Raw genomic sequence first — 14,421 nt, 5'->3', positions numbered from 1 at the left:
AGAGACAAACTACTATAAATGCCGGAGGAAACATCACAGAAGCGCTTCACAGGAGGCTCCCAAGCACTGAGGATGTCACCTAGACAGGGGATGAAACGTCTGCAACACAAATTCCCAGCTTGGCGAACAGAACCACAACAACGAGCACCCGAGCTACAAATCTTCTCACAAACTTTGAAACAGCTATAAGGTCGCCCATCAGCTCTGACGCTCCAGGGAAAACAACCTAGCCTATTCAACTTCTCCTTATAGCTCAAATCCTCCAACCCTGGCAACCTCCTTGTGAATATTTTCTGATTCCTTTCAAGTTTCACAACATCTTTCTGATAGGAAGGAGACCAGAATTTCACACAATATTCCAACAGTGGCCTAACCAATGTCCTGTACAGCCACAACATGACCTCCTAACTTCTGTACTTAATACTCTGACCAATAAAGGAAAGCATACCAAATGCCTTCTTCACTATCCTATCTACCTGCGACTCCACTTTCAAGGAGCTATGAACCTGCATTCCAAGGTCACTTTGTTCATCAATACGCATCATGCCTCACTTTGATCTTCCAGCACCAATTGCTGTGCTCTCAGTACTGTAAAATATTAGACATTTTTGTACAGTCCTATGGGATCACAATGCACACTGCTGCAACATTGTAGAAAGGAGCAAAACTGGATGCCATCAACCTAAGATAGTTGCCAGTAAATCCAATAGGAAATGCAGAAGAAAAGTCTTTACTCAGTGAGTGCTGAGAATCAACAACATATTACCACTAGGAGTGGTTGAAGCAAATAGTCTAGATGAAAGGCAAGATTCAAAAGCACTTTAGGAACAATGACATTGAAGGAAATACAGTTTGTTTGAGATAAAGAGAGTTTAAAGGAGGTTGGCCTGGAATTTAAATGCTGATATGGACTGGATGGATGTGTTATATGCTATTTTAAAGTATGGACTGGTGTAATATGCTGTACTTCAGCACTGATTGTAATATACTATGTTTAGTGTTGGGTTGTAATAAACTTTTTTAAGAGCTATGTATTATGTACTGTATCCAGCAGACGGTGCAGTGTACTGTGTTCAATGATGTAAAATACATAAACATGGCAATTGACATAGTATAATGTGTTTAGAGCTGGGTGCAATATACAGTAACCTATACATAATATACTGTATTAAGCTCAGGAAGTAGTATACGGTATCCTGCTGGGTGTAAGATACTGTGTTCAGCACTGATGCAAGATACAGTATCCTGCTGGGTGAAAAATTCTATATCTGGGCATACCTAACAATGGTGTCAACCTGGTGAACTCAATGCACAGGAGTATTAAATGCCAAAGTGTGGAAGCAACATGCAATAGACAGACCAACACCAAACAGATCAGATCTAAGCTCTGTAGCGCTGCATTTCTATATGATTGTGGATAATTAAATAACTAACAGGAAGATGAGGCTCCACAAGTGTCCCCATCCTCATGAATGGGGGAGTCCAGTGCAAAAGACAAGGCTGGAGAACAGCTTGGAAAGAGACTGTGAATGAGAGAGTATGGTTTTAAAGGAATTGACAAAAGATGCAAAAGAAACAAGAGTAAAAATTTTTCACACAGCGATGCTGAGTGTGTGATAAAGGCAGGTTCAAGCGAAGCATTCAAAAAGAAGTTGGAGAGTCATTCTAAAAAGAAGAATGTGTAGGGGTTATAGAGAGAATGCAAAAGAATGGAACTGGGTGAATTGTTCATTTGGAGAGCTGACACAGATACAGTGGGCCATATGGCCTTGTGCACTGTTAAAGTTCTGTGATTTACAACCACCTTCAGCCAGACTGCTGAGTGGATGATCCATCTCAGCCTCCTGAGGTCCCAGCATTACAGATACCAGGTTTCAGACTATTCAATTATTTGTGATATCAGGAATCAGCTGAAGAGCTATGGTCCCGTCAGTATTTTGGTAGTAGTACTGAAAGTTATGCTCCAGAACTAGCGAACCCCTAGCCAAAATGTTCCAGTATACCTACAACACTGGCATTTACACTGCAATGTGGAAAATTGCCCAGGTATATCCTGACCGACAAAAGTAGGACAAACCAGGTCACTTGTGGTTCAATCAGTTTTTTCACAATCATCAGTAAAATGATGGAAGTTGTCATTGACAGTGCTATTAAACAGCACTTGCTTAACAATAACTAGCTCACTGATGCTCAGACCAGGTTTCACCAGAGCTACTCAGTTCCTGATCTCACTACAGCTGTGGTCCAAATGAGGATTAAAGAGCTGAACTCAGGAGATGAGGTAAGAGTAACTACCCTTGACATCAAAATGGCATTTGACCAAGTGTGGTATTGAGCACTAATAGAACTGAAGACAATGGGATAAGAACAACAAATAAGTTTAGAAAAACTCAGCAGGTCAGGCTGAAGAGAAAAACAGTTAACGTTTCACGTCAATGACCCATCAGGTGCCTGAACTGCTGAGCTTTTCCAGCATTTTTAAATTCTTATTTCAGATTTCCAGCATCCACAGTATTTTCGTTTGAAGTCAATAGGAATCAGGAGAAAAACTTGTTGCTGGTTGGAATCATACCTGGCACAAAGGAAGATGTCTGGTATTGAACAGTTTCTGCAATTGATTTCAAGAGTCAGGCAGGTGAGAGATGGCTGAGAGCGGTTAGGATCTGCTGAAATCAAACCCTACTGTTCACAGAAGAGGAAAGTAAAGTTTGGCAGGGATAGGGACCGCTGAAGGAAGAGTGAACTAAAATCCAAGAGTGAGGCATGCAGGTTGAAACAAACCCCTGAGGTCTCATGAAGAGATTTCCACATGCTCTTTATAAATGGCACTGTGCTTTCATTTTCAGACCAGCAGGACACTATGGCTGCCACCACCACCATTAGTCACTGTGAATACCTGCAGCCAGCAGCATCAACAATGATTGAGGTAAGGGAGATGTTTCTGCTTTGGAGCACCTACCATCAAACAACATTTCAGCTCCAGGAGTCTGTAACACCAGGAGTCAGCTAGTTGTCAGGACCAGTTTTGTTCTCTTGCAAAGATGTTGTGAAATTGAAAGGGCTCAGAAAAGATTTACAAGAATGTTGCCAGGGTTGGAGGATTTGAGTTATAGGGAGAGGATGAATAGCCTAGGGTTGTTTTCCCTGGAGTGTTGGAGCCTGAGGGGTGGCCTCATAGAGGTTTATAAAATCATGAGGGGCATGGATAGGATAAATAGACAAAGTCTTTTCCCTGGGTTCAGGGGAATCCAGAACTAGAGGGCATAGGTTTAGGGTGAGAGGGGAAAGATATAAAAGAGACCTAAGGGGCAACTTTTTCCATGCAGAGGGTGGTACGTGTATGGAATGAGCTGCTAGACGGAGTGGTGGAGGCTGGTACAATTGCAACATTTAAAAGGCACCTGGATGGGTATATGAATAGGAAGGGTTTGGAGGGAAATGGGCCAAGTGCCGGCAGGTGAGACTAGATTGGTTTGGGATATCTGGTCGGCATGGACGTGTTGGACCAAAGAGTCTGTTTCCGTGCTGTATATCTCTGTTACTCTATCATTGCTTCTGCCCACTTGCTGCGAAGCTGAGTGCCGTGCACCATGTGGGTACCTTCCCGGACACACGTAGCCACTTGATATTTTCAAATTTCCGGCCCTGTGCTGGGACTAAGTTTTGCAAATGCATCTAAATTAATTTTGTTCACCCCACTTTTTATGTTTTTTCCCCTATCGTGGCTGTGTGGGCTTTGGATCTACCTTCCTCAGTATATTGCATAAAAGATGGCACGGAAGAATTCAAAGTCAAACAGGAACGTTCTCTTCATTGTCCTAATCAATATTTATGTCTCAATCAATATTGGGGGTTTGCTGTGAACAAGTCAGCTGCCAGATTTCCTATATTATAAAAGTAGCCACATGTGGTTGGAAACCTGAAGATTTGAAGGGCGTTATTGAAATACAAGACTCTCTAAGTTGTTTTGTTTCTTCCCCTTTTTCCTTTCTCTGGCTCTTGTTTCAGGATTCACAGCCATCTCCTCTGGCTCTTCTGGCAGCAACATGCAGCAAGATTGGACCCCCAGCCGTGGAATCCAGCTCCACACCCTCTCCAGTGGCTGTACAGATGGTCACCAAGAAACTGCCGCTGTTGAAGCCAGCTCCAGCACCTAATGGGCAAAATGGTGGCAATTTCAGTTTCATTGGAGCTAATGGAAAAGTCTTTCAGATCCAGGGATCACAGGTCACCGGTCCAGCCGTTAGCCCCTCCCTCTCTGGACAGTTAGTGCTGGCCATTCAGAGCCAAGCGATGGTCAACAAAGGCTCACGGCAGAACGTTCAGTATCAGTTAGTCCCCCAGGTCCAGACCCTGGGTGGGCAGTCCCTTCAGATTGCCAATGTTCAGCAAAATATGACAGGTCAGATCCAGATCATTCCAGGTACCAACAAGGCTTTTGTGACCACTGCAGTAGCAGCCAATACGCAGAAAGTCTCCCCTCAGGCAATGCATGTGAAACCCGCTTTATCAGTCCCTGCCCAAGTGCAGAAGACCAGGGGCACAACTGTACAAGGTCAGGGCAATGTCATTAAGCTGGCAAGTGGTGGAAACGTTGCCCTGTCTGTGCCAATTAGTAATTTGGTTGGTGCCGGTGATGGAACAGCCATACAGTTGGCCAGTGATGCTGTGTGTGGAGGAGGTGGCTCTGCGAAGCTCAGCAAAAGGTTGAGGAGGAAATCGACAAATCCTGCAGCGGTGGCGGAAACAGTCACACTTGTGGAGGCTTCATCAGGAAACGTCATCCAGCCAGGTGCCAACATACTCTTGGTGCAGAGTCCAGGCTCCAATGTTCTGCAGCAAGTACAGGTGGTGCAGCAGAAGCAGGAGCAGGCGGTCCAGACCATTCCTCAGCAGGCCATCCGCGTTGTGCAGGCAGCCTCCATGAGTGGTCACAACCTTCCCACCGTACCCCAGAAATCCCCACAGAGCCTGCAGATTCAGACCAGTGAGCACAGCTCCCCACCGGTTATCATCAGGAGTCAACCTATATCCTCCTCGGGACAGGTTAACTGGCAGGCAGTGCAGGTGAAAAGTTCCACGGCACTTCAGCAAGGCTCCAGTCCCTCTGGTAGCTTTCCCCGGATTGCTCCAGCTGCAGGTGGAAAGAGATCCTCTGCGGGCTCTTTGATCCGGAAGGGGACTGCTTTGCCGAGAATTGCACCAGCTGGGGGTGCCATTAACCTGAACAGTGCGCAGTTTGCCACTGGTCAGGCAATTCAGACCATCAGCATCAACGGCTTGCAGGTGCCCGGAGTTCCAGTGACTGTCACCAATGCTGCAGGTGAGAGGCAATTTATACAAGTGTCAATTCACCAAATTTAACATAATGAGTTGTTGCAAGTGGGAATACACTGACTAAGGCTGGTGGATACAGATTCAGTCGTAATTTTCTAAAGGGAATTGGACAGATATTTGAATGGAAACAATTTGTTGATCTGCAGGAAAAGTGCAGGAGTTTGTGGTACAAATTGGATAGCTTTTTTAAAGAACTAGCACAGACATGGTGGTCGAATGGCCTCTTTTACTGTGCTTTGATTCTTGGACTTTGTGTAAATGAAAGGAATTTATTGGAACGATTGAAATAATGGAAGGAAACAGTAAGATGCCATTCAGCATTTCAAATCTGTTTCTTAATTAAGGCAGATAGCGTGTCATTTGTAATGCCCTTGGATTAACAATCCAGAGGTCGAGGCTGATCCTGTGGAGGTATCAATGCAACTTCCACCACAGCAGCTGGTGCAAGTTAAATTCAATTAATAAATCTGGACATGCTTCTTATGCTGTGGTAGTGTCCGTACTTCTGAACCAAGAGTCCTGTGTTCAAGACTCACCTACTGTAAGGATGTATACACTTTGTGCAGAGCCCTGGTCCAGTGTTCTGCAGTGAAAGCAGGTGGTATAGCAGAAGCAGGAGCAGGCAGTGCGCATTGATTGGAACAATGTGGTTAGAATAGATGGATGCTTGATGACCCAATGTGGACACGATGGGCAAAAGGGCCTATTTCTGTGCTGGAAAATCTCTTTGACGCTTCAATTTTCAAATGATTATCTTTTTGAAATTCCTTCAGTGTTCTAACCTTTCCCTGTCTGTTTCATCCCCTTCAACACCACTCAGCTCTGAGATCTCTGCACTTCTATAATTCTGGGTTCCTGCGCACCTCCATATATAATTGCTGCATCCTTGTTGGACATGGTTTCAATGCCTGGGCTCAAAACTCTGAAATTACATCCCTAAACCTCTTCATTCTACCTTAAGAACAATCCTTCAAACCTACCACTTTGTAAGGAGTTGATAACATAGTGATGCAGTTACTGGACGAGTAATCCAGATACCCATGTAATGCTGTGGGGACCTTGGTTTGAATCCCACATAGCAAATGATAGAATTTAAATTTAGTAAAAGAAATCTGGAATTAAAAGTCTAATGGTGAGCCAACTACTATCCTTTAGGGAAGAAAATCTGCCATCCTTATGTGGTCATATCCAAAAAGTGACTCCAGACCCACAGCAATGTGTTTTACTCTAAACTGACCTCTGAAGGGCCTAGCAGACCATTCAGTTGTAGTGATTCTTAAAAAGACTCAAACGAATAAAGCTGGACAGGCCAGTGGATATTGACGGAAGCACTGGAAATGACAGGGGCAGTTTTATCCCTTTGACCTTGCTAAGTCCACTTTCCTAATACCTTTGACAAGGTTCCCCATGAGAGACTGGTTAGCAAGGTTAGATCTCATGGAATACAGGGAGAACTAGCCATTTGGATACAGAACTGGCTCGAACGTAGAAGACAGAGGGTGGTGATGGAGGTTTTGTTTTCAGACTGGAGGTCTGTGACAAGTGGAGTGCCACAAGGATCGGTGCTGGGTCCGCTACGTTTCATCATTTATATAAATTATTTGGATGTGAGCATAAGAGATACAGTTAGTATGTTTGCAGGTGACACCAAAATTGGAGGTGTTGTGGACAGCGAAGAGGGTTACCTCAGTTTACAATGGGATCTTGATCAGATGGGCCAGTGGGCTGAGGAGTGGTAGATGGAGTTTAATTTAGATAACTGTGAGGTGCTGCACTTTGGAAAAGCAAATCTTAACAGGACATACACACTTAATGGTAAGGTCCTAAGAAGTGTTGCTGAACAAAGAGACCTTAGAGTGCAGGTTCATAGCTCCTTGAAAGTGGAGTCGCAGGTAGATAGGATAGTGAAGAAGGCTTTTGGTATGCTTTCTTTTATTGTTCAGTGTATTGAGTACAGGAGTTGGGAGGTCATGTTGCAGCTGTACAGGACATTGGTTAGGCCACTTTTGGAATATTGCATGCAATTCTGATCTCCTTCCTATTGGAAAGATTTTGTGAAACTTGAAAGGGTTCAGAAAAGATTCACAAGGATGTTACCAGGGTTGGAGGGCTTGAGCTATAGGGAGAGGCTGAATAGGCTGAGGCTGTTTTCCCTGGACCGTCAGAGGCTGAGGGGTAACCTTATTGGGGTTTATAAAATCAGGAGGGGCATAGATAGGATAAATAAACAAATTATTTCCCTGGGGTGGGGGAGTCCGGAACGAGAGGGCATAGGTTTAGGGTGAGAGGGGAAAGATATAAAAGAGACCTAAGGAGCAAAGCTTTCATGCAGAGGGTGGTACGTGTGTGGAATGAGCTCCCAGAGGAAGTCGCGGAGGCTAGTACAATTGCAACATTTAAAAGACATCTGGATGAATATATGAATAAGATGGGTTTGGAAGGATATGGGACAGGTGCTGGCAAGTGGGACTAGATTGGGTTGACATGGATGAGTTGGACCGAAGGGTCTGTTTCCATGCTGTACATCTCTATGACTCTATAATGCTATCTGGGGCAAGTGCCAAAATTTGGGGAATTGTCTCGCAGACTAGTCAAGCAACAGTCTGACGTATTCATACTCACAGATTCATCCATTACAGTCAATGTTTGAGACATCACCATTATCATTCCTTGGTTTATCCTGTCCCACTAGCAGGGCAGACCTAGCAGAGGTGGGAGCACAATGGTATACAGTTTGAAGAAGGCTGCCCTAGCAGTTCTCAACATTGACTCTAGCTTCATGGCGACAGGTCAGACATTGGCAAAGAAACCTCCAGGTTGAAACTTTATTGCTGGAACAGCACAGCAGGTCAGGCAGCATCCAGGGAACAGGAGATTCGACGTTTCGGGCACAGGCCCTTCTTCAGGAATCCTCCACCAGATTGTCACCTACAGCCTCCTAGCTTGGCTGATGAATTATTCTCCTCCACATTGAATACCTCTTCAAAGAAGCACTGACAATGGCAAAGACACAGAATGTACTTGGAATCATAGAAACAGACCCTTCGGTCCAACTCATCCATACCGACCAGATATCCCAACCCAATCTAGTCCCACCTGCCAGCACCTTGCCATATTCCCTTCAAACCCTTCCTATGCATATACCCATCCAGATGCCTTTTAAATGTTGCAATTGTACCAGCCTCCACCACATCCTCTGGCAGCTCATTCCACACACGTACCACCCTCTGCGTGAAAAAGTTGCCCCTTAGGTCTCTTTTATATCTTTCCCCTCTCACCCTAAACCTATGACTCCCCCACCCCAGGGAAGAGCCTTTGTCTATTTTTCCTGTTCATGTCCCTCATGATTTTATAAACGTCTATAAGGTCATCCCTCAGCCTGCGATACTCCAGGGAAAATAGCCCCAGCCTGTTCAGCCACTCCCTATAGCTCAAATCCTCCAACCCTTGTAAATTTTTTCTAACCTTTTCAAGTTTCACAACATCTTTCCGATAGGAAGGAGACCAGAATTGCACGCAATATTCCAACAGTGGCCTAACCAATGTCCTGTACAGCCGCAACATGACCTCCCAACTCCTGTACTCAATACTCTGACCAATAAAGGAAAGCGTACTTTTGGTGTGAGTCTTCAGTGTTCATACCAAGAGTGGCTCAACTGCTGACCTAAGCTCGTCAAGTCCATGACAGTGCTAGTACAAGCAATCACTGCACCTTCCTTGTCGAGATGAAGTCCTGTTTTCACAATGAAGGTAGACACCATGATGTTCTGTGGCACTACCAAAGTGTTGTGTGGTGCTAAATGAGATAGATTTTGAACTGATTGAGCAACTCAGGACCTGACATAAATAGTTAATCAGCTGCAATAGAATTGTACTCAACCACAATTTGCAGCCTTGTGGCCAAGCATATTCCCTCGTTCCTGATGAAGGGCTTTTGCCTGAAACATTGATTCTCCTGCTCCTGGAATACTGCCTGCACTACACTCTCGTCTCTAATCTCCAGTATCTGCACTCTTGCCTATATTCCCTAATCTACCATTGCCATGAGGATGAACCCTGGTTCAATGAAAAATGCAGGGGGCACGCCAGGGGCTACATCAGGTATACCTTATAAAGAGATATTGACCTGGTGAAGATGTAACACAGGACGGCATCCGTGCCAAACATAAACACCCAGTGATAGACAGAGCTAAATGGTCCCACAGCCAACAAATCAGATCTAAGCTCTGCAGTCCTACTATATTCAATTTTGAATGGTGGTGGACAATTAATTTACTGCAGGAGGAGACTGCACAAATATCCCCATCCTCAATGATGGGAGAGTCCAGCACATCGGGACAAAAGGTAAGGCTGAAGCACTTGCAACAATTTTCAGCCAAAAGTGCCAGCTGGATGAACTATCTCAGCCTCCTGAGGTCCCCAGCATCTGAGATGCCAGTTTTCAGCCAATTCAGTACACTCCACTTGATTTCTAAACACAGCTGTGGCACTGGATACTACATGGGCAATGAAAACTGACATTATTCTGGCAATTGTACCGAAGTCATGTGCACCCGAACTTGCTATGCCCCTAGCCAAGCTGTTCCAATACAGCTACAACACTGACATGGAAACACAGAAAATAGGAGCAGGAGTAGACTATTTGCCCTTTGAGTCTTCTCTGCCATTCAATATGATCATAGCTAATCATCGACTCATTACCCTGATTCCACTTTCTCTATCCCTTTAGTCCGAAGAACTACATATTTCTTGAAAGTCTTCAATGTTTTGGCCACACACTGTGGCAGTGAATTCCACATGATCACCACTCTCTGGATGAAGAAATTTCTCTTCAGCTCTGTCCTACTCCTTCTGCTTCGACTGTGATCCCTGGTTCTGAACTCCCAGTCATTGGGAACATTCTTCTGCAACTACCCTGTCTAATCCTGTCAGAATGTTATAGGTTTCCATGAGACTTCTATCTCTCCTGCCCATTCTCCAGTGAACTAATGAATATAGTTAACGTAGAACAGTACAGGCCCTTCAGCCCACGATGTTGTGCCGAGAATTTTTCTTAATCTAAGATCAACCTACCCTACACACCCTTCAATTTACTGCCATTCATGTGCTTGCCCAGCAGTCGCTTAAATATCCTTAATGTCTTTGACTCTACAACCACCACTGGCAGTGCATTCTGTGCACCCATCACTCTCTGCTTAAAGAACCTACCCCTGACATCTCTCCTATACCTTTCTCCAATTAACTTAAAATTATGACCCCGTGTGACAGCCACTTCCGCCTGGGGAAAACTCTCTAGTTATCTACTCTATCTATGCCTCTCATTACCTTGTACACCTCTGTCAAGTCACTTCTCTTCATTCTTCTCTCCAATGTGAAAAGCCCTAGCTCACTCATAAGACAAGCCCTCCAATCAAGGCTGCATCCTGGTAAATCTCTTCTATGCCCTCTCTAAAGCATCTACATCCGTCCTATAATGAGGTGACCAGAAGTGGACACAATATTCCAAGTGTGGTCTAACCAGGGTTTTATTGAGCTGCAGCAAAACCTCACAGCTTTTAAACTCAATCCCCCTGTTAGCAAAAAGCCAAAATACCCTACGCCTTAACAACTCTATCAACTTGGGTGGCAACTTTGAGGGATCTGTGTACATGGACCCCAAGGTCCCACTGTTCCTCCACACCACCAAGAATCTGTCTTTTACCCTGTAATCAGCATTCAAATTGGACCTTCCAAAATTAATCACTTCGCAATTATCCAAGTTGAACTCCATCTGCCATTTCTCAGCCCAGCTCTGCATCCTGTCAATGTCTTGTAGCCCGCAACAGCCCTCGACGCTGTCTACAACACTACTGACCTTTGTGTCATCGGCAAACTTACTAACTCAACCTTCCTCTTCTTCATCCAAGTCATTTATAAAAACTACAAAGAGCAGAGGCCCAACAAGAGATCCCTGCAGGACACCACTGGTCACCAAGCTCCAGGCAGAATACTTTCCATCCACTTGCTGTCTTCTTTCGGCCAGCCAATTCTGTATCCAGACAGCCAAATCTCCCTGTATCCCATACCTCCTAACTTTCTGAATGAGCCTACCATGTGGAACCTTATCAAATGCCTTACTGAAATCCATATACGCCACATCCAATGCTTGACCTTTGTCAACTTGTCTTGTAAAATCATCAAAGAACTCAATAAGACTTGTGAGGCATGACCTGCTTCTCAGAGAGCCATGCTGACCATCTTTAATCAAACTATATTTTTCCAAATAGTCATAGATCCTATATCTCAGAATCCTTTCCAGTACCTTGCTTACCACACATGTAAGACTGACTGGTCTGTAATTCCCAGGGATTTCCCTATTCCCTTTTTTGAACAGAGGAAAAACATACGCCTCCCTCCAATCATCCGGTACTACTCCCGTGGAGAGTAAGGATGCAAAGATCATTGCCAGAGGCTCAGCAATCTCATTCCTCACTTCCTGTAGTAACCTTGGATATATCTGGTCCTGCCCTGGGGACCTATCTATCTTGCTGTTTCCCAGAATTTTCAGCACATCCACTTTCTTAATATCAATCTGTTCAAACCTATTGACCTGGACCACTGTGTTCTCACTATGAACAAGGTCCCTCTCTCTAGTGAATACTGAAGCAAAAAACTCATTTAGGCCCTCCCTTATCTCTTCAGACTCCAGACACAAGTTCCCTCCACTATCCCTGATTAGCCTTACCCTCTCTCTGATCATTCTCTTATTCCTCACTTAAGTGTGGAACACCTTTGGGTTTTTCATAATCCTTTCTGCCAAGGTATTCTCATGCCCCTCCCAGCTCTCCTCAGTCCATTTTTGAGTTCTTTTCGACCTACCCTGTAATCCTGTAAAGCTGTGCCAGATCCTTGCTTCCTCAACCTTAAGTCAGCTTCCTTCTTCCTGTTGACGAGAAGCTCCTCTTGTCATCCAAGACTTCTTCACCTTCCCATTCCTTGCCTGTCTCAGTGGGACAATGTTATCCAACACTTGCAACAACTGCTCCTTAAACAGCCTCCACATTTCTGTTGTGCATTTCCCATAGAACAATTGTTCCCAATTTATACTTCATAGCTCCCGGCTAATAGCATTATAATTTCCCCTCCCCCAATTAAATACCTTCCCATACTGTCTGCTCCAATCCCTCTCCATGGCTATGGTAAAAGTGAGGCAGTTGTGTTCACTGTCACCAGAACGCTCTTCCATCGAGAGATCTGACACCTGGCCTGGCTCGGTGCCTAGCACCAAGTTCTAACCAATCTTTCCTGAAGAAGGGCTTATGCCCGAAACGTCGATTCTCCTGTTCCCTGGATGCTGCCTGACCTGCTGCGCTTTTCCAGCAACACATTTTCAGCTCTGATCTCCAGCATCTGCAGACTTCACTTTCTCCTCTAACCAATCAAGTAAGGAGACCAAAATGGCACACAATATTGCATTGCCTTGTGTAAGATATCCTTGCTATGAAGGCCAACATACCATTTGCCTACTGCACCTGCATGCTTATAGCAACAGCAGCTTTTAGCATGAGGACACGCAGGCCTCAAAGCAGCACCTTGCTTCAGCAATTTATCACCATTCAGATTCCTGGTTTTGAAACCAAAGTAAATGATTTCACATTTATCCATATTATTCTGCACTTGCCATGCATTTGCCCACTTACTTGTCCAAATTGCACTGAGGCATCTCTGCCTCCTCTTCATAATTAAAAATTTCACAATACCAGTTATAGTCCAACAGGTTTACTTGAAAGTACAAGCTTTCGGAGCGCTGCTCCTTTGTCAGGTAGCAGTGCTCCAAAAGCTTGTACTTCCAAATAAACCTGTTGGAGTATAACCTTGTGTGTGAATTTTAACTTTGTCCACCCCACTCCAACACCTCCGCATCATGGCTCCTATCCTCCTCAGAGCCCATCCTCCCACAAGCTTTGTGTCAGTTGCAAACTTGGAGATATGACATATAGTCTCCTCTAAATCTAAATCATTAATATACATTGTGAATAGCTGGGATCCAAGCACTGATCTCTATACTACCCCACTAGTCACTGTCTAACCCCTCGGAAAAAGAACTCTTTGTTACTTGTCTGCAAACCAGTTCTCCATCCATTTCAACCTCCAATTCCATGCGTTTTAGTTTTGAGTACTAATTTCTCATGTTGGACCTCATCAAAAGCCTTTTAAAACCTAAGTAAACCACATCTACTGACTCCACCCTATCCACTCTACTAGATACATCCACAGAAAATTCCAGCAGATTTGTCAAGCTTGACCTACCCTTTGTAAATCCATGCTGACTCTCTGATCTTGTCACAATCTTCCAAGTGCTCTGCTTTACATCTTTTATAATGATCTTCATCATTTTTCCCATTAACATTACGAAGCTAACCAGTTTATAATTTGGTGTTTTCTCTCTGTCTCCCTTCTTAAATAGTGGGTTTACATTTGCTACCCTCCAACTCAAAGGAATTGTTCCAGAGTCTATAGAATTTAGAAGACCACCAATGCACCTGCTATTTCCAGCGCCACTTCCTTAACTACTCTGGGATAAAGGTTATCAGGCCCTAGGAATTTATCTGCCATTAGTTTCCTCAATACCATTTCCTTACTAATACTAATTTCTTTCATTTCCTCCTTCCCATTATACATCTGTGTTTCCCATATTTTGGGATGTTATTTGTGCCTTCCTCTATGAAGACAGAACTAAAATATGTATTTAATTGTCTCAATGTTCCCTATTATAAATTCCCCTGCTTCTGACTATCAGGGACCTATATTCATCTTTATTAATCTTTTTCTCTTCAGCTATCTATAGAATCTTTTATTATCAGTTTGTATGTTCCTGCAAGCTTACTCTCAAACTCTATTTTCTTCTTCTTAATCATCTGTTTGTATTCCTTTATTGGAATCTAAACTGTTCCCAAAACCTCAGGTCTGTCGCTCTTTCTGGATAATTTCTAAGCCTCTTCCTTGGATTTAATACTGTCTTAATTTCCCTTGATAACCATGGTCTGACCATATTTCTCATCTTATTTTTATGCCAGACTGGAATGAATAATGTTTGCAGTTTGT

At 44.0% G+C, this 14,421-nt stretch overlaps 1 protein-coding gene across 2 annotated transcripts in view; it reads left to right on the top strand.

The window, feature by feature from the left end:
- Positions 1-14,421, top strand: part of sp2 (sp2 transcription factor) — a 37,296-nt gene that overhangs the window by 2,249 nt on the left and 20,626 nt on the right. Inside the window, exons 2-3 of one of the 2 annotated variants that reach the window (XM_043674746.1) lie at positions 2,847-2,926; positions 4,009-5,323. In XM_043674746.1, coding sequence (XP_043530681.1) covers positions 2,847-2,926; positions 4,009-5,323 — 1,395 coding nt within the window. The remainder of the gene's footprint in view (positions 1-2,846; positions 2,927-4,008; positions 5,324-14,421) is intronic. The other variant, XM_043674747.1, reaches the window with a different exon arrangement.

The sequence above is a fragment of the Chiloscyllium plagiosum genome, chromosome 33, assembly GCF_004010195.1.
Source record: "Chiloscyllium plagiosum isolate BGI_BamShark_2017 chromosome 33, ASM401019v2, whole genome shotgun sequence".
NCBI classification, from domain to species: Eukaryota; Metazoa; Chordata; class Chondrichthyes; order Orectolobiformes; family Hemiscylliidae; genus Chiloscyllium; species Chiloscyllium plagiosum.
Note: the sequence above shows the minus strand (reverse complement) of the source record. Positions and strands in the feature narration are given on the sequence as shown.